This window comes from Sturnira hondurensis, unplaced genomic scaffold (genome assembly GCF_014824575.4).
Source record: "Sturnira hondurensis isolate 20B ecotype Veracruz unplaced genomic scaffold, ASM1482457v3 Scaffold0022258, whole genome shotgun sequence".
NCBI classification, from domain to species: Eukaryota; Metazoa; Chordata; class Mammalia; order Chiroptera; family Phyllostomidae; genus Sturnira; species Sturnira hondurensis.
The window spans coordinates 1,279,138-1,303,770 of record NW_028094889.1 but is presented as its reverse complement, the minus strand read 5'-3'; the positions used below and the strand labels follow the sequence as shown (position 1 = coordinate 1,303,770).

Genomic DNA, 24,633 nt, shown 5'->3' with positions numbered 1-24,633 from the left:
AATTTCATTTTGAAAAATAAACATGCAAGTATCTAGACGAATTCTGATAAACAAAATATAAAGAAGAAACATTGCCTTACTACATGTTAAAATGTATTTTAAAACTGCTGAAATTAAAACAATGCAGTACTGACTGAAAAAGTAACAAGTTAAAAATGTTCAACCTCAGACCCCAATATGTATAGGGATTTAACATTCGAAAAAGTTGGAATCCTGAATCAGTGAGGAAAATATGCATTAGAGAATAAATGTTGTCTAATATGTAACCATTTGGGGAAAAATGTCATATACAGTGCCCCTTGTATTATTTATATTTGCTTTTAAAAAGAAACCATAAAAGTAACAGAAGAAAATATAGACAGATTTAAAAGACAATACATACAGGGTTCTGGCTGGTGTAGCTCAGTGGATTGAGTGGGGGGCCTGCGAATCAGAGGATCACAGTTTGATTCCCAGTCAGGGCACATGCCTGGGTTGCAGGCCAGTTCCCAGCAGGGGGCATACAAGAGGCAACCATATATTGTTATTTCTCCCTCTCTTCTTCCCTTCCCCTCTAAATAAATAAAATCTTAAAATAGGGACGGAGAATATCTTTCTCCAAAAGACAGAAATAATAAAAAATAAGTGAGGTTCACTATAAAAAATAAAATACTTCTGTACAGAAGAAACACTGAGTGAGAATGAAAAGACAAATGGCCAGTAGGTCTACTATGCTTAATGTACTAAAATCTCTTACAGTAAGAATGTACATCCCATAAGTGGAAAAATATAGCATATACCAGAAATACTTTGGTTATTTAAAAAAATTCATGGGAGACCAAGAGTTGGAGAACTGACATTAAACTAGTGAGATAAAAGTACATAATGGAGTTCTCCCTAATAATTACTTTTTAGTTAAATAATAAAACATTTGTGTTATGGTACAAAGTACTCCAAACTTTACTACATTGCTTAAAGAGCTACTTGTATTATATACTAAAAATGAGTCTAAATCTTCAGTGAAGGTCTTTCTTTAAAAAAAAAAAGTATCCTTACATTTAACTATGCCCAGGGTCCTCCAGTCCTCTGTCCAGAGACTCTCCAGTGTCCTCAAGTTAGGAAACATTAGGCCCCCGTCCAGACGGCATGACTAACCTTCAAACAGTTTTCCTCTTTTCAGCTAGTTCTTCACACCCTGCCCTCTCTCTTCTCCAGAAGCCCAGAGTCTCCTTTGCCTGGCCCCATTCTGAGTTCCGCAGCACCACAAGCTGCCCATGTTCACACGTGCTCGGACTCCGAAGTCTGTTAATGACAACTTGTGCTTTGCCTCCCAGCTCCCAAGTGGTGCAGTCTTGTTCCTTTTCCTTTCCCCTGTGTCCTTTAACATTGTACTTTTTCTGAAAACCCTGTTTCTGTCATTTTAAAGGTATCTGAGGTGGAGGTAAATGCATATGATTTTTATCCATCATCTTCACCAGAGGTATGAGTCGTTTAAATCCTGAAATTGTTATATTTTCTGAGTGTTGTGACTATTATCATCTTAATTCTAACTTCAAAAAATACAAATTCCTAGTACAATCTATCACAAAATATTCCCCTCTATTAGACAGCAAGCACTGTTTGGAAGAAAAGCTTAACCCAGCAGGAAAGTACACCCTCTTCCTTTAAAATTGTCATTCTAACAGTTAACAGTTTCTGATCGTCTACAGACCAGATTAAGTTTCAAAATTTTGTATGTTTAGCAAACCAGAGTCAACTGTATATTAAATATTGATCTCCAAAGGTTTGACGTGAGGTGGCAAAGTGGGGTATAACAAGAACTTGCAGGAAATGATACCAGATGTACAGGACCAGCTAAGCGCTGGAGGAGAAACAAAGGCAGGCTTAGACCTCAGGATAGGTTTATGAGCTCTGTTGCCAAATCTTGACAAAAGTCATTATCCTGCATAGCTGTACCTTATACAATCAGGCCTAGAGACTGTGGGAGAGTGAGAGATTAGAAAAAATAATGTTTCAACATCCATTATTAACTATTCATAAAGGCTGTGTTTTGTATCCTTCAATTTTGGTTTTAAGCACTGGCAAGAGCTGTAAACCTTGTAGGAAGAAACTTGTTTTGTTATTAATAATATATTTCATGAATACAAGGATTATATAAGAAAATAAAGTAAAATTTCATACCATTTTGGGATTATCCACAGATGATTTCATAAGCTCCAGTACAGCAAGATCTAGATTTTTCAACAACTCAGTGTTGACTGTTTCTGAGAACAGGCTATAAAAATACTCCCCATGACAGAAGCTGACGATGCTTCTCTGGGAGCCTCCTGAGGACGGCATGGACAGCATGGCCACATCCAGGAGAAGGCTCACTAGGCGATCACACTGAGAAGAAAACAGAGAAGTGCGATGACAGAAATACGTATCTCAAAGGTTACAGAAAGACTCCATGGCTATTAAAGTGGAAAATCACAGGAAAGCCTGATATTTAAAGGCCTGGGTTCAAGTTTGAATCGTACACATTTCAATGAGTGCCCATTTTCTAGGTTTCAATTTTGGAAAAATATCTTCCCTGACTCATGTTTCTCCCAAATTGCCAGACATCTTACTGTTGCATTAAAGGGAGAGTCTAGTAAAGGTGAGTATTATTTGACAATTCAAGCATGTAATGTGTTTACATTAAGTGAACAAAGAAGCAAAGAGGTTTCTGTTGCAGAAGGAAAGATGGTCCGATGGAGTGAACACGCAGTACTGTCCAGCAGGTCTCAATTACAGCAGAGACTGCGGAGGCCAACCCTGCACAGTTCAGACAGACAGTGAAGACGTTTTTGTGTGATACCTATGGAATTATCCATTAGGGGTTTTCCCAAATCAGCCATCTGGAGAAACACCAGGGACAGGGGAAAAGGGTTACTGTGTCAACACAGTTCAGCTTTAAATTCACAAAATGTTCTCTACCTAAAGTCCTTTTGGAAACAAAGAGGGATAGACAAAACCTCAATTTAAGAGAATGCTGTTATATACTTGTTCATTTCTAAAAAAACTTTCAGAAAGTCAGCTCATGTAAATTAAACTACTTGTGCAGCTAAGAATTTATCCAACTAAATTCCTGTTTTTAGCCCTGGCTGGTGTAGCTCAGTGGATTGAGCATGGGCCTGTGAACCACACGATCAAGGTTCGATTCCCAGTCAGGGCACATGCCTGGGTTGCAGGCCAGTTCCCGACAGGGGACCCACGAGAGGCAACCATACATTGATATTTCTCTTCCTCTCTCCTTCCCTTCCCCTCTAAAGATAAAGAAATAAAATCTTTAAAAAAAATTCCTGTTTTTAAAGACAGAATGCATGTAAAGAGTTACATATTTACATTATTAAGATAGAACAGCACGTAGCTGTTTTTCCTACCAGTCCTCCAAAAGCAAAGGCCAACTCCAGAAGTCCAGTGGCCAGTCGCTTACAACTAGGGTCGAGTGAAGGAAGGCACTGTTGCTCGTGTCCAGGCGCAATGCTTTTATAAACCACGGAGAGAAGTTTTGTGCCAAGAGAATGATTCTGATCTACAGACTAAAATAAAATCAACATTGAAATATTCAGCAATAAAGTATTTTCTAGAAATACACAGTTTCACACCTTTCATTAATTAAAAATTCCATTATGGCTAACTCTGACAACTGCCTTCTGATTGTCCGGAAAATTTTCACCCAGCTCTGCTGTCCAGGCTGTATTTTTCAATGGTGCTGCCTGGCCACAAAGGCACAGGAGCAGTTAAGTTCTTCAGAAGGCAGCTGGATATATTCAGATATCCTTTATTATATTTCCTTTATAATATAATACCCTTTATATATAATATACAATATTATATTGTATGTCCTTTATAATATTTTATATTATAAATATATATTTTATATTTATACATTTTTATATTTACTTTCATAGTTATATTTCTGGTAACACCTACGTGACTGAATCAAGTATTTCTGTAATTCCCATTTCAGCATGCATAAAGGATGTTTTGAAAAGAATATAAATAATAAACTAATTAGCTTAATGACACTGAGAAAAATGTAAAAACAAAATGTGGTTACCTGAGATGGCAATATAACATGCAAAAATCCAGCTTTATGAAGCTGTTTACAGGCCGACACAATAGATGACAACTTGGCCCTCTCCACAGAGGCATCAAGGCCATACAGGTCAGTGGCACAGAGCTCCTCAATGCTGGGCATTCGAGGAAAGCAAAAAGGAAAGCAGATGAGTGCTTATCTCATTGAATTATCTGGACACACTGAAAAATGTGTGTATTCTATTATAAATGTATTTACTTACTTTCCAGCACCCAAATTCATTACACAGCCCTGAAAAACAATCATGGGCTAATACAAAACAAAGGGGCCGTGAATATCAACACGGGGCTAAGGCACAGGCTAGGCTTGCGTGCACTATAAGGGGCAGGAAAGGCATTTGCCGAGTGGATGACTTTCAGACTGACGAGATCCTCTGCACCAGACACTCCACTGATGAGATGCTTAACTTGAAGAAATGGAGTTAGAGTGGACATGCACACAGCTGCCAGAGCATACTACAACCTTCAATTCCACCACAACAGACTCTCAGCATGTTCCGAATGCTCACCTCTGTGCTGTTATTTTTTCCTTGAGGTGTATCTCTAGGATGTCTTCATATGGGGACTTCTTTAGTGCTTTCATCAGGTTCACACAAACATCAGGGAGATGATCCATAATGTGGACATCACTGATATTGAAACCTATGCTTGAGGGCTCACATAGGGTTCTCACCAAAAGTTTCATAAGGTTTATGTTACATAAATACTTCTCAAGAAGCTGTAGAAGACAAATTTGAATAAAAACACACCTATCAGTTAGCATTTAGATTTTCATGAGAGTGTTAAGGTCCACAAAATTGGGAATTTTGCCCGGCTAGGGCAAGGGTTGGCAAACATTCTCTGTAAAGTGTCAGACAATAAATGTGCTTGGCTTTACGGGCCACAGGGTCTCTGCTGCAATGACTTGACTAACTGCCATCACAGAGTGAAAGCCGCCATGAACAATGGTGAACACATGAACCTGGATGTGTTCCAATAAAGCCTGCTTTACATGAGCAGGCAGCAGGTGGGATTTGGCCAAGGGACCATAGGTTTCCAGCCCCTGGTTTAGGTCAATGTTGTACTGGTAGGACAGAACCTGATATATAGTAGGTGCTTAGAATATATTAGCTAGATGAACTGACTGGAGTTTGTTTATATAATAAGCCTGACAGATATATTTATAAATATTTGCTAAATGCATGTTTCCTAAGGCAGATGTTTGATCATAGCATAAAATTAAATAATCCAACACAAATTTGAAAAAAACTATTTGTATTTTATTCGCACAGTGGGTATTTGCAGTACATGAAAAACTATTATCTTCAAGAACAGATAAATCCTGCAGCAATGGATAGTTCTAACAACGCAAAAGCCACTTCTAATAAGTACTGTACTGTATTTTTCCAATGCCAAGCACTATCCTCAGATTAACAAAGCAGCAAGGAGTGACCCTACCGTCAGGCCTTCTGGGTGGATGCTGAGTAGCGTCGTAGTGAATTCCATAATCCGAACAGCAATTGTGCATTTGCTGTAATTATATCTCTCTTCCTCCTGTGGGCTGGGTCTGTTTCCTGCTGCCCCGGTGCCAAAGCACTTCTCGGCTGCCTTACTGTCATGCAGAGCAATGGTTTCTAAAAAGAAAGCCACTGCTTCCCAAAGTGAAGATTGCATCTCAGTACCTAGAAAAAAATTCATTAAAATATCAACCTTTGCTTCCTTCTCAAATGAGGTTAATGTAAAATTACTTCTTTAAATAGAGGCATGATGTCAAAACTCAAAAGTTTAATAAAAGTTTAATAAATTTACTCAAAATTTTTATTTTGAGCCTCAGTTTCCTTGAAGGATAATAAAAACATGAGTAAAAAAAATTTCAGAATTAATACCACCCAAATAGAATTCAACTTTAAACTCATAGAGTAACAACACATCTATGGAAGATCTGGTTTTGCTTCTCAAACACTACTTGTGAGATATAAATTGATATGATCTTTTTGAAGGGGAATTCAGCAAATCATACTAAAAGCTTTTTTTAAAAAACCTGGATGCTAGTCTCTATCATATGTTGAAAAGCTCATTTACTTTAACCAAGCACTGAAATTTTATCCTAGTGAAATAATGGCAGAATTATGAAGATGTATTTGTAAGGATGTTCATTTTATCACTGTTCTTAATAATGAAAAAATAGAAACAACCTAAATGTCCTTCAAAGGGCAACAGAGAAACCAATTATGGCAGTCAACTGCAAACAGGTGTATTACGGAATCAATTTCTGATCCAATCCCAAGTAAACATTTTCATAAAACTCATCTATCTGAAAGGATGACTGTGCTGGGTGTTCCTTTACCATCTCCACCCCTTTTATGATTGCTCTCCTGTTTAACAAAAGAAACACAGGTACATGTTCCTTCTCTTCTCAGTCTTACTGCAGTTTATTGTCTCAGGGTACAAAGACCTTCAGAGCTGCAAAGTGATTATTTAAAATAGTGACACACGTGTTGAGTGAGTAAAGAGTAAATATAATAACTGAGTAAGAAATTCTTTTATAAGTCTGAATGTTTCCAATTCTTTGTTTTCATAAAATTTTTAAAAATTAATCAAGCTGTCAAATTATTAAAAATAATGTGGGGGATAGGTCACTATGTATTCAAAGAATGGACAGAAATACATTTAAGAATTACATTCCCAAATATCAAATATTCTTGACAACAGACCATGAACTATATGATACCTTCCAACTGCAGATATGTTAACTATGGAAAAATCATGCATTTTAGAATTATTCAAATATGGCACATGTTTGTATGAACATTTTTAGTACTAAAATCTAAATAAAGCAAAACCAGAATTCTAAACATATAATTTTACTTTTATATGTAATAATTATAAAAATGTTTATTATATTTATATTGTGGTGGTGGTAATGAATGTAATGTGCCCTAGTAACAAAGTAGTGATAACATAGAAGAAACCTTTAAACAAACACACCCTTTATTCTAAAAACACAGGTAGGGTTCTTTGTGAAAACATAAGCATAAAAACAAAATACTTTAGAACAAAAACATGTTAAGAGGCTCTGGCTGGTGTGCCTCAGTGGATTGAGTGCTGGCCTGTGAACCAAAGTGTCGCTGGTTTGATCCCCAGTCAGGGCATATGCCTTGGTTGTGGGCCAGGTTCCCAATAGGGGGCACATGAGAGGCAGCCACACATCGATGTTTCTCTCCCTCTTTCTCCCCTCATTCCCCTCTCTCTAAAAATAGATAAAATCAAAAATCTTCAAAAAAAAGTTGAGGAATGAAATAGTAATAATTCCAGAACTCTGCAAAATTCCCAGTAAAGCAACTGTATTTTAAAGCTGATTAGGTTGACTATAAAACTACTATGGTATTTATGGTCCATTAAATACATTTTTTCATGTAATATTAATAATTTTATATTAAAATGTCGATGTTCACAACACATCAGAAAGATATAAGGAAAGTATAATTTTTTGGTCAACTTTAATGTTTGAAAGAAACATGTTGTTTTTAATGTCTCTCTCCCCGCCCAGGGTAAATGAATAAAACAGTTTTAAGACTATTAAGTGGTAACACAGTCACGTAACTTAGAAATATACTGTCATTTAAATTAGAACAAGCTATATATACTAACATAAAAAGTTGTCTAATATGTTGTTTCTTTTTGAAAAAACAAATTATAGTAAATCATGTTAATCACCCCTACAAAAATGGAAATTAAAAAAATATACAATACATATATGAAAGTTTTAGAAAAGTAAATACTAACCTGTTAGAGTGCTTATCCCTAGGAAATGTGATTAGGGAAGGGGTCTTGCATATTTTCTATGCTATTTTCCTTGTTCAAATTTTCAAAATGAGGGTATATGAGAGCTCTTAAAACAATAAATTTAAGGCACTATTGGCAACTGAATAGCTACAATAGCTGTTATTAAAGTTTCACAACTTTCTGACACAGTTTTCAAAACAAATAGCATTGTTTTGAGAATCTCATGCTGAAGAGTTGTACTTTCTCAGAGTGGCGTATAATCTCTTTTCTGGAACCCCAGCATGGATGCATACACACCCATTATACACTCCACACTATGCCTGGCTCTGCCATCCTCAAACTAGAAGGAAAATATACTGGTTCCTTTTCCCCAAATTCCTGTAATACGGACTTCACCTCTGACAAAATAAGAGAACAGTAGTTCCTTTAGTCAGCCACCACCACCACTAGAGTAGATTCTCTGCCTATGTTAAAAATCAGCTAAATAGCCATGTCCTGAATGGCAAGTCTGAGATTCAGCCCACGAGAGAGGATTTAAGGGAAACCTCAGAAGACCAACATTTGCCCACTCAGAGAGCCCTGAAGCAGAGAGCACCTCTGTAAGCCAACAGTCAGCTCTAAATGTTCTAGGCTCAGAGACTTGTACCTCCCAAAAGCCACCTCTATCCCTCACAGATCCCATTTAAATCACTAGAAGAATGAGCCCACCTATCTTCTTCCCAGCGTGGGTTAAGCAACACACAAAATATTCCACATTACATTGTTCTCTGAAATCAACAATGCTGTTACCATACTACAATAAAAATGCTAAGAATAAAAAACAACTAGGAAAAGACACTCTATACAGAAACATGGAATGAAATCATAAAGCCTCAGATCAGGGAGAACTCTTTTAATATACTACCTGGAAACAAAAACCTCAAAGGTTATTTTTATAAAAGGGCCAGGAACCTATGGATGGGACAAAAAGTGCAGGACACTGTAGCCTTAGTTCTGTCACTTATATTCACACCCTCATTGTGAGAGGAACAGTGCAGTAAAGCACTCTGCATAGCACTAAATAAATGATATGTTATCCCCATTGTTATTATTATGTGATAGCAGCAAACTAACCCAAAACTCCACTGACCTCCCCCCTCCAAGTGATTCCAGGCAGAACTGAACAACACTAACTTAGGGGTAAGTTTTACCTACCCAGAACCTCGGATGTTTCCAAGGTTTTCTCTGCAATGAATGTGTTATAGCACTCCAGTGCCGCCAGGAGCATGTCCATCCACTGCAGGGTGGCTCTCAGACTGAACTGCCCTTGTACATGGAAGAGGGTTGGCTGAGCAAGGATGCCTGACTGCTGATCACAACCTCCTCCTCCTCCCTCGAATGTGTTTATGAGAAAGGAAGCATCTTCCTTCTTGATAGTATCTTTCAGCCATAAATAAGGGGATTTGTTGCCTTAAAAAAAGAAACAAGATTAAACACATTTAAATAACTTTCACACAAATTATTTAATCTAACCACTATGCCTATTTAGAAATCCCCCTGAAATAATGTTGATAAGCAGCTCTTCCAAGTTAAAAAAGTAATCAGACCAGAACAGGACTGGCACTACACAATATTTCAAATGTAGTTCCCCATAAAAGTCCCACGTAAACTATCTACCAAAGCAGCATAATTTTAAAATAATGCAGGATAATCTTTTTCTAACTATACTTGTTTGACTATAATTACTGCCAAGAAGTATTTCCACCAAAAGCCATTCTCTTCAGTTTCTTTAAACATTATAAAAATAGTTGGACAATATTTGAATAGCTATAAATTTCATGCCCTTTTCCTTTGTCTTTTTCCTTAAATATTATTATTCCTTTTTAATGGAATTATTTAAGACATAAACACACAAAAACCACTATGACTCTTAGGTTCCTGTCCTGGTTATGCTACCTCCTGGTGGTGGCAACCTGGCTTCTCCTAGGCCTTAGTTTACTTATTTGTAAATGAGAGCCATTGAGTATCCACCTCTGAGGTTGTTACAAAGATTACATGAATTAAAGTAGTGAACATTTAAAAAAGTGCTTAGAATACCATCTATCATACTTGGCTATTGTGTTTCTTAAATAAGAGCCAAATGATCTGCTTGTTAAAAGGTATTTTTCTTTTAAGAATTATTTTCTAAACTAGAAAAAAATTGTATTTAGTATTTTCTCATATGAGAGGCTCTGAAAGATCAAATTATTTTGAGCTAATAAAACTAGTGAAGAATCCAAAACAGTAATGTAACCCTGATGTATTAAGAAAAGAATTTTTCTATTGTGTCAAAAATATCCATCATTACTTGTACAATAAAAAGATTAATATCATGTTTGCAGGTTTTATTTTTGAAAAAAGTGTTAATAAAGCTATAATAAGTGAAAATAAGATATTTAAATTCTACATTAAGTGCTAGCTAAGAGTGATATAAAGTACAGAAATAAAGGACACAACAAGACAGCTTGGAAGTTTCCAAGCTCTCCAAGCTCTCCACTTCTTTTTCACTATCTTCCTGTGATTGTGTCACTTGCTTTCTGTATAACATGTCCCATCCAGAATAGAAGCCCCTGACACATGCCATAGGGACATATCTGCACCTGTCATTGCACTCTACTGATCTGGGTGTGGATGTGCCCAGGAGCCCCACTGATACTGCAGGACCTCTGGGCACAGAACCTCTAATCTGAAAGATGCCTAATGCTGTCCCTTAAAAACCAGAGGAGGAAAAGACAGAGAAGAGAGGGGCAGATGCACCTTGGAGGACACAGAAAATGTAAGTCACAGAATGTTCACTAATTTATAAACATTGTATGTTGATAGCAGGCCAAGGTTCTCCTACTTGGCATCCATAGTTTAACCAAAACAATTTTAAGAGATAGAGCTCATTCATTTCACTGAAAACATATGAGGTCCCTATTAGAAGCAATCAAAAAGAACATCAATAGAAATGTCTGGGGTTTGTCAAGTAGACATCACTAGAAATCACGTGGGCCGGAGAGAGCCAGAGACCCAAATGTGAAGTAGGGCTTGCCAATGAACGGTTCTACCTGTTTAATAGCTGAGCCTCAGTTTCCTTGAAGGATAATAAAAACATGCCCCACGCCTTCACCCATTCACTCTTCACTAACTGGACAGGATTGGAGATTGAACTATAAAACTTAAAAAGATTTTAAATGCTATAGGTAAATATAAAATATGAATAAACAATTCTCTAAATTAAACATACAAATATATATATTTCTACAGTACAGTATAGCAAGTAAATTATAAATTAGAGTATTGCAAGTAAATATATACCACATTATACCATATGATATACCATACAGGCCATACTGTATACCATATAATATATAGTATGGATACAATTATAATATACACTATCTAAAATATGGTACATGGGACTCTTGTCCATTAATGAGGCTACAGTCCCTGAAACCAGGCAGGACGGCTCCCAGCACATAACACTGTAATATATTCCATAATATAACAAAGCACTGAATCCTTCTAAGTTTCAGAATTACATGAAGTAACTTTTACCTCTTCATCCATGAAGAAGAAGACAAAAGTAGCACTCCACCTCCTTTTCTAAAGAGAACTGGCTGGTCTGATGCACTGCACGCTGCCACCTTTCTTACCCGGATGCATGTGCCAGAGCACGTACTGATTCTAGACTAGCACCCAGTGCCCTCGAAGTGGGTAAGCCAGGGCCTGCGTCTACCCTGAGGCACAGCTTTCCCTTGCCAAAGCTACCAGATCTGGGGTTGAACTTATTGGAGGAAACAACAGATTTATTCTTGAGAAGCTTAATAATTATTTCAGGTCTATTAAGTTCAGTATAATGGTTTAGTGCAATAGTTACTGAAAAGCAAAGGTTCACTTCTTTCCTTTAATCTCACAATGATCTGAGATCATTCAGACTTAGGAGAATGGCAGTTTCTTATTAATTCCATATTAAAATAAAACAAATGCATTACTTCAGTAACAATATGATTTTTAAATCTTAATTGAGGATTATGTTAATAATCCAATTCTTTATTTCTTTTAAATGGGATAGAAAAGCAAAAATATAGTGGAATAAAAAATGATGCTGGGGAATTCTAAATTTACTTCCTCTGTACCATTTGACTAACATCAAAAGAGTGGGTTTTTTTCCTTCTCCAAATCTTTGAGAAATATAAAGCCATAATTTATCACTTGTCATAAAATTGATCAGTAATGATTACTGAACTTACTTATTTTTTATATTTATTGGAAACATATTATTTGTTACATTCATGTAAATAATGGAAAGATCACATTTTAAATAAGTATGCATCTTTAAACTACTTGTAAAGCAAAACCATCATTAATATGGCATGAGGGTCACCATACCTGGCAATAAAGGAACAAATTTATAAAACAATTCCATAGATTTGTGTCGACATTCTGTCTGGGGCCTCCCACAATTGGCTAAAAGCCATTGGACCACATCCAATAAACACAATGACGCCGCAGGTGGGAATCCTCTAAATGGAGATAATACATGGTATATAATACACAACGCAAGATTCAACATTTATAATACTCAAATGATCCAAAGTCTAGAAATCATAAATTCAATTTTGCCACTCTCATATATGTAAAAACCTCATTAAAAGGCATTCAACTTATTTTAATGTATTATTATTAAAATATAATTAAAATGTTACAGACTAAGTAGGCCCTAAATGCTGCTTACTTTCATTTTTTTAAGAGAAAAATTTAAAAGCATTTCTTAAAAAAAAACAAAAAACCAGCACCAAGTATTTTCATGTTTCCTTTATACTATACTTTAAAACAAAAATAAGGTTTAAGGTCTAAAGCAGGGCTGCTCAAATTGTGGTCCCTTGACCAGCTGCCTCAATATTATCTGTCAACGTGGCAGAAATGCAAACTCCCGGCCCCACCTCTGACCTACTGAAAGGTTCTGAGGGCAGGGCCCTGCAACCTGTGTTTTAACTAAACCTCCAGATAATTCTGATGTATGTTCAAGTTTGAGAGCCAATGATTTACTGAAATAGAAGTTAATGGAAGAATCTGGAAGAATCAATTTTAAAATAAATAGAGGACGCAGTACTACACAGTCTACATGAGCCAATGCTTTCAGAGTCACAGCCACCAGCAGACACCTGAGTTCCCTGCACAGATGCACAGGGGTGACTGTGCGGAACACCCCCATCCTGTCTGAGAACAAGCCCTCGCTGGGATGGAAATGGGAGCAGAGACTGAAATCCACTCAATAACCTAGCCTTTATTTTGAGCAGCTTTATCTCATAATTGTATGATTCCATGTCTGTCAAAATCTTACCATTTCAATATTTCAGTTCTTGTATTTTAATTACTCCAAAATAGTTCATGAATATTTTAGTCAAATAACTCCATATTGAATTTGCACTTCAAATTAGTGCAAGTAAAATAAATTCTCAATTACAAAACTAATTTTCAAATCACATAAACTCTTCCAACTGAGATCAAATTATAGCTTTAGCCAAACATTTTCAAACATAAAGCTTTTTAACATGTTGGGAAAACTAACTCTTCATTATATCCACACATTCCTTGTTTAGAAAACTAATTGTTCCTATTTTCACATATTCCTCCTGTATTCTCTTTTATTAACTGAGAATTATTTTTATATTGGGCAATTAAATGGAAAATGAAGCAATATCACCTACCGTGGCCTACGTCGTTTTTTCCCTTCATTTAAAGAAATGTGCTTCTTTTCAATGATACGCCTTAGGTGATCAATGGCATCACAACACTGTTGAACTGTACCTATTCTCAAATACAAAAATATGTTTACAAAGTTATTATTAATAAATTAGTATTATACATTTATTGGTCTAATTTTTAATTAGAGGTAATTTCACAATAGAGTATCTTTTCATCCTTCTGAATATAAAATTTAAATAAATGATTTACATTGCATGTCCAAACCAAAAGTAAATCCCATATTTATGAATGCAAGACAGGGAGAATGGACTGGATAATAGAAGGTGAAGGGATTAGCCAAAGAATATATATGCATAACCCACAGATACAGACAATTGTATGGTGATGGCCACAGAGAAGGTGGGTAGCGGGGAATGGATAGGGTAGGCAAGGGGGGAAAATGGGGACATCTATAATAGTCAACAATAAAAAAAATTTTTAAATGCAAGATAGTATAGTGCACACTCACACATATAGCTATACCACACTTAATTAGAAACTGCTCTACCAGCCCATCAGTTGGTCAAAGCAAAGCCTCATATAACAGATTTTAGATGGAAGAGACTTTGGATGTATCTCAAAACCCACATACCACACAAAAGCCTCTACACCTCAATTTAAAGCTTTTATTTAAGGGGTATAACTTCATGACATTCCCTTCCTCTTATGTAGGTTGAACTATATAATAATACAACCACCATAAGAGGATGGAAATAAATAGTAAAACTACCCATAGATGCCTAGGGTTATTTAGGAAAGAAGCCTTACACAACTTATAACTTCTGTAATCAAGAAAAAGTTTCCTTTCTATGCTTTTTAAATATGGCAGTGATTTTTTAAAATTTATTTATCTTAGAGGGGAAGGGAAGGAGGGAGAGAGAGAGAGAGAGAGAGAGAAACATCAATGTATGGTTGCCTCTCGTGCGTCCCCTGCCAGGAACGGGGAACTGGCCTGCAACCCAGGCATGTGCCCTGACTGGGAATCGAACTGCGATCATGTGGTTCACAAGCCCGCGCTCAACCACTGAGCTACACCAGCCAGGGCTTGGCAGTGATTTTTTAAGAGTCAAATTTCACTTGTTGAAAAAGTAACTTATATAAGATAGTAAGATAAATAATATAATATTAAACTACTTTATGGCAAGGACAAAATTTTACTGAGTGTTCAATGTGGACTATCAACATGAAGACTACTAGAGCTCAACTTGTCTTTTAAAAAATAAACATAAACCAATATCTGAATAAATGAAAGAGAAATTCTGCCACCAAGAAACTTTGTGACCTCTACCAGTGCTTACGTTCTCCATACCTGTGCACTGACTGGTATGGAGACTGAATGGGGAGATCTTTAAGAAGTCTTCCAGCTCAAAAATTCCATGATATTTTTAAGTACTTCTGGATAGAATTTAATTGTAGACGATCATTTATTATTCTCTTAGCTAATTCAGCCTATTCCTGACTTAATCTTTTAATTTCTAAATTAAGGTCAAAATAGTTTTATCATAATCTTGTAATGAGACCTATGCTTTACTTTCTAAATTATCCTAAGTTCAGAGACATCGACCACATCTCAGGGGTTATTATACCCAGCTTTCTTTACATTGTGCAATCCATACACTTTCACATTTTGTGTCATCATAGCAACTGGTTGGCTTCACTGGAACTCACAATAATATTGTCCCCCATGCCCTGGGCGGGATCTCCCACCAACCAGGGGTCAACCTCAGTGGCCATCAGAGGTACATGGTGAGTCTTAGAGAAGAAGGGCTGGCAGCCTCTTCTACAAACTGGAACTGAGGCACTGCAGGGGTATAACTCCCCTCATATTTATCACCCTAAATGGGAGAGGTGAGAAAAGCACACCACACTGTGACAGAAGTAGTTCAGGCTTAACCCGAGTAAAAAAGCTCTTAATACTTGTAAGGTACCCTGGCTGGTGTGGCTCAAAGGACTGACCCTGCAAACTAAAAGGTCACAGGTTTGGTTCCCAGTCAGGGAACATGCCTGCACTGCAGGCCAGGTCCCCAGTTTAGAGCGTACAAGAGGCAACTGATCACTGTGTATCTCACACATTGCTGTTTCTCTCCCTCTCTTTCCTGCTCCTTCCCCTCTCTCTAAAAGTAAATAAATAAAATCTTCAAAAAAAAAAAGAGACTTGTAAGGCACACAGAATTGGCATACATAGGAGGCTCAGATAAAACCTACCTAAGGCTTTCTCATCTGTATGTGCTAAGGCCAGACTTTCCATATATGTAACCAAGGCTTCAAACACGAACTGTTCTACCAGAGACTCTTCTTCCCTGTAAAATAAGGAATACTGATTCTTACATAAGGAAACAATGAAGTAGAAAAATGGGGACAAAAAGTAATGTTATTAAACAATAAAGACATTAATTTTGTTTTTTAAAAATGGCTCAAATGTTTTAAAACATAAAACCACCTAAAATACTTTCAGAAAGAAAACATCCTCAAGAGCAGACCAAAGATGACATATATTGGAAGAGAAAGCACTGGCTTTTTCTCCATGTATGAGTACCCATCCCTCCTCCTCTTATACCTGCAATTGCTCATAGCGCATAATCTTAAAACTGCTGTTCCAACCATACTTTTACACGTACCATTAAAATTAAATGTAATAGAAAAGACTACCTGATACTGCATCTATATTCTTTTAAAATAAAGGAGTTTTAAAAGCTCTCAACCTATCTGAAAATAAGTCAGCACCAAGAGTTAACTCTAAGCTGGTCTTTCTGTGGTGGTGAAATTTTCACAAAGAAGTGTGCAGTATACACAGCAAAATACAGTACATCCCAGAGGAAGATGGCGTCAGGGTAGGAGGGAGCAGATTCCACTTTCCCCTATACATAGGAGAAAATCCTATATGATCTACAGAGTAAAAGAGCACACAGCCAACAGTACCTCAGCATATATGAAAATAAGAGACCAAAAATTGTAGCGGACACTGAAAAACCAGACAGTAAGGAGAGTGCTTCAGGACAGTAAGGTCCCAGGGGCACGGGCAGGGACCAAGGTGGCTGCAGCCCCAGGCCTAGGGCTCCAGGTCTGCCACAGGGTCCTTGGGAGACAGCCAGGGCAACTGCTCCCTCCCTGGCCAAACAAGGTGTGAGCAGCACCAGGAGAGACCTGGTTGCTTGAAGTAGCAGAGAAGGGAATAAGGACTAAGTGGCAAACACACAGGGCCTGTGAGCACCCACAGAGTCTGTGGACATAGGTTGGGGAGAGTTGAGAGTCACCCAGTGACAGGCCCTGACCCCAATAATCACTGGTCTGGCTGGAGAATTGGGCTGTGGGAGAGGCCAGCCAACTATATGGAGCGGCAGGCTTGAGTAGGAGGAATTTCTCAAAAAAAAAAAGTGAAAAGAGAGACACTGCTTGGGGAATTCTCCTGCAGCAATCGCTCAGGCCTCCATGCCACGCAGCTGGGCAGCGATCCTGAGGTTGGACGGAAGGTTGTGTGGAAGACCCTGCATCCCCCCCATAGCACTGGGAAGGGTACACACCCGTGGGACAAGGCAGCCTGGCTGAGAGTGCGTGTGTGCCTGCACTCCAGCCCACAGTGGTAACCCTGGGAAAACTGCGTGATCAGGAGGGCCTGGACCCCACACCCAAGATGACTGGGAAAGGTGCCAGGCTACCTCCACGGGGAGTTCGAAGCCTGAGCACAGATCAGATTGGGAAGAAAGAAAAGCCACATCAATCCCCCCTCAGCCTACTGCAGCCAGCAAGACCTGAAAAATCGGTTTGGCCACCTCAAAACCAAGAGGCTTTTAAAATTCAATTTAATCTGAATTTTTAAATAAATTTTTATTTTTTAATTTTTCTTATATTTTTAGCTTTCAATTCCTTTTCCCTCTCTTTCCTTTTTTCTTGTTTTATTCTTTCCTCCTTTCTTCCCAATTTTATTTCTTCTTCCTCTCTTCTTATGCCTTTTCTTTAATACCTACAAGTGAGACAAAAAAAAAAGCAAAAAAAAAAAGGGAACTGTGAAAAGACCAGAATTAGACCCAATGAAGGGGCATCACAACACCTGAAACAGTGAGATAAATTTCACTTTGCTATTACAGAGAACCTGCAAGTTATTGCATATTTGTATCATTATTATTTTCTCATTATTCTCACATCTTTTGTTTTAATAGTATTTTTGTAGTCCTCTTCTTTCTGGTTAGTCTTCTATGCTTGGCTGGTTATACTGTATCATTTGACAGCTTTCCCCTGTCCCCTCATTCATAGTCTATTGTTAATTTACTGTCCTTTACTTCACCTGTGCTCCATCAACACACTACTGACGGTCCAATACCCTTATTCTTGGCATCTCATAGATTCTATCATATGATTGTTGCTTAATATTATTGTTAAGTAATAGCTATTCCATACTATTGTAAATACTACAAAACAGCCCTCCCAGGTCTTAGCCCACTTCATTGTTTCCTGAACTATAATATTGTAGTGCTTAACTCTATTCTCTCACACTACACCTATTTACTATCTTTTACTCTCACTTTACCTCACAACCTGACCTCCCATAACCTCACTGCTTTCTACATCCAATTCATAATCCTTCCCTCCCCAACAAGAGTCTTTTCTTCTTTCCAACCTTTCCAAAAACTGGCTAGTTGGGTGGAGTACCATGGTTAACACTATACATAGCTAAAGGATCTCATATCTCTTCTCTACCGGCTGCTACTGTAAATATCATAAAATACTCTCCTGCTGTCTTTAAACCACTTTCCCTTCCCCTCCAACTGATCACAAAAAAAGGGTAAGTGGAAGCTGTGAACACCAGGATACCCACTGGAAGAGGAAACCCAACAACAAAGGAACCATCAGCAGATAACAACAGAAAAAGGTGAAGGAGGGGGTGTAAACCACACAAACCTCAATCCAGGACCTATATGGAAATACAACTAAATAGTGAAGAAACTACCCAGTACAAACAACTGAACAAGAGCATAAGAGAATCCTCAAAACCTTGTACACACAAAAGAACCAGCTTCAACACAACCTGCCCTCACCAGAATAACAAAATACAAGAGGTGGTAGACAGAGTGACCCTCACTTAACCAGATGGTGGGAAGGACCCACCAAAGAAATACCCAATAACAATCAAAACCTAAAGACAAACACAGAGCCAACTTAAAGGACAGCCCAAGACCAGTGAGCTGAGGAGATCAAAAGGACAGCACCACTGAATCTCACAGCTCTCCTACCACAGAAGTTCACACCATAAACCCAGGGAGCCAGAACAGACCGATTTAAGAACCTGGAGCTAACAACAAGAGTCTTACAAACACTGGGAAGACAAAGAAACAATCCCCAAAAGAAAGGAAAGGGGGAAGCCTCAGAAAGAATGCTAAATGAAATAGATGCAACTGAACTATCAGATACTAAATGCAAAGCACTGGTTATTAGGAAGCTCAGTGAGCTCACAGAATTACCAGAAACTACAGGGAAACTACAATGAACTCACTGCAAACTATATCAACATGAAAAAGGAAATAGAAACTATCAGCAAGGGCCAAGAGGAAATGAACAATACAACTTCTGAACTGAAGAACACAGTAGAAGGAATCAACAGCAGAATCGATGAAGCAGAAGATCAGATCAGCGAGCTAGAGGACAAAGTAGAAAAAAACACCCAGAAAGAGCAAGAAAAGGAAATGAGGCTCAGAAAGAATGAAGAGGGATTAAGAAAAATGCAAGACAGTATTAAATGCAATAATATCTGTATAAAAGGGATACCAAAAGGAGAAGAAGAAGAGCAAGGAATAGAAAACCTGTTTGAAAGGGTAATGATGGAAAACTTCCCTAATTTGATGAGACAAAAAGTCACATACATCCAGGGAACACAGAGAGCCCCAATCAAGAAGAAGCCAAAGAGTCCCACCTCAAGAAAAATCACAATTAAAATGGTAAAATACCAAGACAAATTAAAATGGCAAAATACCAAGACAAGGAGAAAATCTTAAAAGCAGCAAGAGAGAAAAAGAAAGTAACAAACAAGGGAACCCTGATAATGTTAGCAATTCAATTCTCAATGAAAACACTCCAAGCCAGAAGAGAATTGCCAGAAATATTCCAAGTAATGAGAACCAGAGGCCTGCAACCAAGGCTACTTCACCCAGCAAGGCTCTCAATCAAGATAGAAGGCCAAACAAAGAGCTTCCAAGACAAAATAAGTCTAAAAGAATACACCTCCACCAAACCAGATCTGCAAGAGATGCTTAAGGGACAATTTTAAGGAAAGGAAGAAAAAGAGAGAGACAGAAAGGAACACATGTATGAAAATGGCAATGAATAAGTACCTATCAATAATAATATTTCTTTAATATTTTATTGATTATACCATTACAGTTGTTCTATTCCCCCCCTTCATTCTCCTCCACTCCAACACTCCCTCCTCCACCATTCTCCCCCGCTTAGTTTAAAACCACGTGTCTCAAGTTCTTTGGATTCTATATTTCCCCTACTACTTTTGCCCTCCCCCCTATCTGTTTTTTACCTACCATCTATGCTACTTATTCTCTGTACCTTCTCCCCCTTCTCCTCCCACTCCCCTGTTGCTAACCCTCCATGTGTTCTTCATTTCTATGGTTCCACTCCTGATCTAGCTGTCCTCTTGGTTTGCTTTTGTTTCAGGTGTGGTTGTTAGTAATTGTGAATTTGCTGTCCTTTCACTGTTCCTATTTTTTATCTTCTTCTTCTTAGATAAGACCCTTTAGCATTTCATATAATAAGGGCTTGGTGATGATGAACTCCTTGAACTTGACCTTAACTGAGAAGCACTTTATCTGTCCTTCCATTCTAAATGAAAGTTTTGCTGGATAAAGCAATCTTGGCTGTAGGTCTTTGGATTTCATGACTTGGAATACTTCTTTCCAGCCCCTTCTTGCCTGTAAGGTCTCTTTAGAGAAATCCACTGACAGTCTGATGGGCACTCCTTTGTAGGTGACTGTCCCAATATCACTTGCTGCTTCTAGGATTCTCTCCTTCATTTTAGTCTTGGCTAATGTAATTATGATGTGCCTTGGTGTGTTCCTTCTTGGGTCCAACTTCTTTGGGACTCTCTGAGCTTCCTGGATTTCCTGGAAGTCTATTTCGTTTGCCAGACTGGGGAAGTTCTCCTTTATTATTTGTTCAAATAAGTTTTCCACTCGTGGCTGTTTCTTTCCCGCTTCTGGTACCCCTATAATCCGGATGTTGGAACGTTTACAGATGTCCTGGAGTTTCCTAAGCCTCTCCTCATTTTCTTGAATTCTCATTTCTTCATTCCTTTCTGGTGGGATGTTTTGTTCTTCCTTCTGGTCCATTCCATTGATCTGAATCCCAGTTTCCTTTCCATCACTATTGGTTTCCTGGACATCTCCCTTCATTTCAATTAGTTTAGCCTTCATATATTCCTCTAATTTGTGACTATAATCAACCAGTTCTGTGAGCATCCTGACAAACAGTGTCTTGAATTGTTCTTCTGAGAGGCTGGCAATTTGTCAGTTGCTTAGACTTATTGGCTCTGGGACTTTGAGTTCTTAATATAATGTCTGTGCCATCGTTTGGGCTGTCCGTGCCTATTCCATAGCAGGATCGGAGCCCTAAGGTGTTCACTAGAGCAGGGCAACTAAGTCACTGGGTTTTGATGCTGTATGCAAGGGCGGAGTCAAAGAGGAACTATGGTGTCCCGCCTGTCGCCTGCCACCGTGGCCCCCACCAGCGCCGCAGCCACCACTGTCACCGGGCCCACGCGTTTCGTTCCACTGCACTTGAGTGTGCCACCGCCGTCAGCCCTCCACCACTGGGTTCGCCCCCTGGGGCCTGCGTTGTCTGTCTCACTATGCGCGAATGTGCGACTGAGGTCAGTCTGCCCCACACCGACTGGTTCTGGGATGCCTGCCTAGGTCGGGGGATCTGTCCTGCCCAACCCTGCTCCGCTGCTGGCTCCGTCCCTCTTACCATCCCCATTGAATGGTTTGTAGTTGTCAGACTTCCGTATAATTCAATTTTCTGGTCTTTGGCTGTGTCTTTGTTCTCCAAACCTTTGTTGTATCCAAACTTGGCTGTGGGAGAAGGCACAATGTTTCCACCTATGCCTCCATCTTGGCGGAAGTCAATAAGTACCTATCAATAATAATCTTAAACATAAATAGATTAAATGTGCCAATCAAAAGACATAGAATAGCTGAATGGATAAGAAAGAATGACCGACAAATATGCTATCTACAAGAGACCCATCTCAGAACAAAAGACCTACACAGAATGAAAGTGAAGGGCTAGAAACAAATATTCCAAGCAAATGGACAAGAACAACAACAAAAAAAAACCCAGGGTAGCAATACTCATATCAGACAAAATAGACTTCAAAAAAGGGGCCATAAAGACAGACCCAGAAGGTCACTACATAATATTCAAGGGAAGAATCCACCAAGAAGACATAAACACTGTAAATATATATGCATCCAACATATGATACAAATACATAAAGAAAATCTTAGAGGACTTCAAGAAAGATATTGACAGCAACACAATTACACTAGGGGATTTTAACAGCCCATTCTCAAAAAAGGACAGATCTTCCAAACAAAATGAAATGAACTTAACTGATATATATAGAGCCCTTCATCCCAAAGAAGCTAAATACACATTCTTTCAAATGCACATGGAATATTTTCAAAGACAGACCACATGATAGGACATCAAACATACCTCAACAAATTTAAGAAAACTGAAATCATACGGAGCATTTTCTCCAACCACAGGGGACTGAAACTAGAAACCAACTCCAAAGGAAAAAACCCAAAACACCCAAAATCATGGGGATTGAATAGCATGCTATTAAACAATTAATGGATCAAGAATAAAATTAGGAAAGTAATCAAAGTTTCCTGAAACAAATGAAAATGAACTCACAACCACGAAAAACTTATAGGACACAGCCAAGGCAGTCCTGAGAGGGAAGTTCATAGAGATACAGACTTACCTAAAAAAGATAGAAACATTTCAAACAAACAACCTAACCCTACGCCTGCAAGAACTTGAGAAACAACAGCAAAGACAGCCCAGAGCAAGTAGAAGGAAGGAAATAACCAAGATCATAGCAGAATTAAATAACATAGAGATGAAAAATTCTAAGGATCAATGAATCTAGGAGCTGGTTCTTTGAAAAGATAAACAAAATCAACAAGCCTTTATGCAGGGTCATCAAGAAAAAAGAGAGAGGACCCAAATAAACACAATCTGAAATTTAAAAGAATTTATTACAACTGACAGCAAAGAAATAGAAGAAATGGTAAGAAATTACTATGAAGAACTGTATACCAAGAAATTTGAAAACCAAGGTGAAATAAAAAAATTTCTAGAAAAACATAATCTTCCAAAATTCAGTGAAGAAGTAGAATGCTGAACAGACCAATAACAGCAGATGAAATTGAAGCAGTAATCAAAAAACTCCCGTCACACAAAAGCCCTGGACCAAATGGTTTCACAGAAGAATTCTACAAAACATTTAAGGAAGAGCTAATCCCTATTCTTCACAGACTATTCCAAAAAATGAAAAATGATGGAAGACTCCCGAACTCTTGTTCGGGATGAAGCCAGCATCATCCTAATTCCAAAACCAGATAAAGACACAACAAAGAAAGAACACTTCAGACCAATGTGGCTGATGAACATAGATGCTAAAATCCTGAACAAAATATGAGCGAACCATATTCAACAATACATTAAAAAGATCATACACCATGACCAAGTAGGATTCATCGCAAGGATGCAAGGATGGTTGAATATTCACAAATCAGTAAATGTAATACATCACATGAACAAAAGCAAAGACAAAAATTACATGATCACATCAATAGATGCCGAAAAAGCATTTGGTCAGGGACAGCACCTATTTATGATAAAAACACTCAGCAAAGTGGGAATAGAGGGAGCATTCCTCAATATAATAAAGGCCATATATGAGAGACCTAAAGCCAACATCATACTCAATGGGCAAAAACTAAAAGCTTTTCCACTAAGATCAGGAACAAGACAAGGTTGTCTACTTTCACTACTTCTACTCAATATAGTAATGGAAGTTTTAGCCACAGCGATCAGACAAAAAAAGGAAATGAAAGGCATCCAAATTGGAAAGGAGGAAACAAAACTGGCATTGTTTGCAGATGACATGATAGTGTACATAGAAAACCCTATAGAACTCACTCCAAAACTCCTTGATCTAATAAATGAATTTGGCAAAATAACGAGATACAAAGTTAACATCCAGAAATCAAAGGCATTTTCGTATACTAACAATGAATCAGCCGAAGCAGAAATCAAGAAAAGAATCCCATTTGATATAGCAAAAACAAAAATAAAATACCTAGGAATAAACTTAACCGAGGACGTAAAATACCTGCATGCAGAAAACTACACGACACTGAAGAAAGAAATCAAGGAAGACACAAACAAATGGAAACATATACCGTGTTCATGGAATGGAAGAATTAACATCATCAAAATGTCCATACTACCCAAAGTAATTTACAGATTTAATGGAATACCTATTAAAGTACCAATCACATATTTCACAGACATAGAACCAACACTTCAAAAATTTATATGGAACCATAAACGACCCTGAACAGCAGCTGCAATGTTGAGAAAAATGAACAAAGTAGGACGGAACACAATACCTGATACCAAACTGTATTACAAGACCACAGTAATCAGAACCGCCTGGTGCTGGCATAAAAACAGGCACATGGACTAATGGAACAGAACAGAGCCCAGAAATAAACCCAAGTCTCTACAGTCAGTTAATATTCAACAAAGGGGACAGCAACATAAAATGGAGTAAAAACAGCCTCTTCAAAAAATGGTGTTGGGATAACTGGACACCTATGTGCGAAAAAAAATGAAACTCGAGCACCAACTTACACCATAGACACACACACACACACACACACAAATTCAAGGTGGATAAAAGATTTAAATATAAGCTGTGACAGCACAATTAAAGTCCTA

At 37.9% G+C, this 24,633-nt stretch overlaps 1 protein-coding gene across 1 annotated transcript in view; it reads right to left on the bottom strand.

Annotated features, from left to right (window-relative positions):
- The window catches only part of PRKDC (protein kinase, DNA-activated, catalytic subunit), a 224,993-nt gene that overhangs the window by 122,471 nt on the left and 77,889 nt on the right, over window positions 1-24,633 (bottom strand). The window contains exons 28-36 of the mRNA XM_037035382.1: window positions 15,823-15,917; window positions 13,581-13,680; window positions 12,259-12,392; window positions 9,061-9,315; window positions 5,539-5,762; window positions 4,611-4,819; window positions 4,064-4,196; window positions 3,384-3,542; window positions 2,161-2,364 (exon numbers count right to left, since the gene is read on the bottom strand). Of these exons, the coding sequence (XP_036891277.1) occupies window positions 2,161-2,364; window positions 3,384-3,542; window positions 4,064-4,196; window positions 4,611-4,819; window positions 5,539-5,762; window positions 9,061-9,315; window positions 12,259-12,392; window positions 13,581-13,680; window positions 15,823-15,917 (1,513 nt within the window). The remainder of the gene's footprint in view (window positions 1-2,160; window positions 2,365-3,383; window positions 3,543-4,063; window positions 4,197-4,610; window positions 4,820-5,538; window positions 5,763-9,060; window positions 9,316-12,258; window positions 12,393-13,580; window positions 13,681-15,822; window positions 15,918-24,633) is intronic.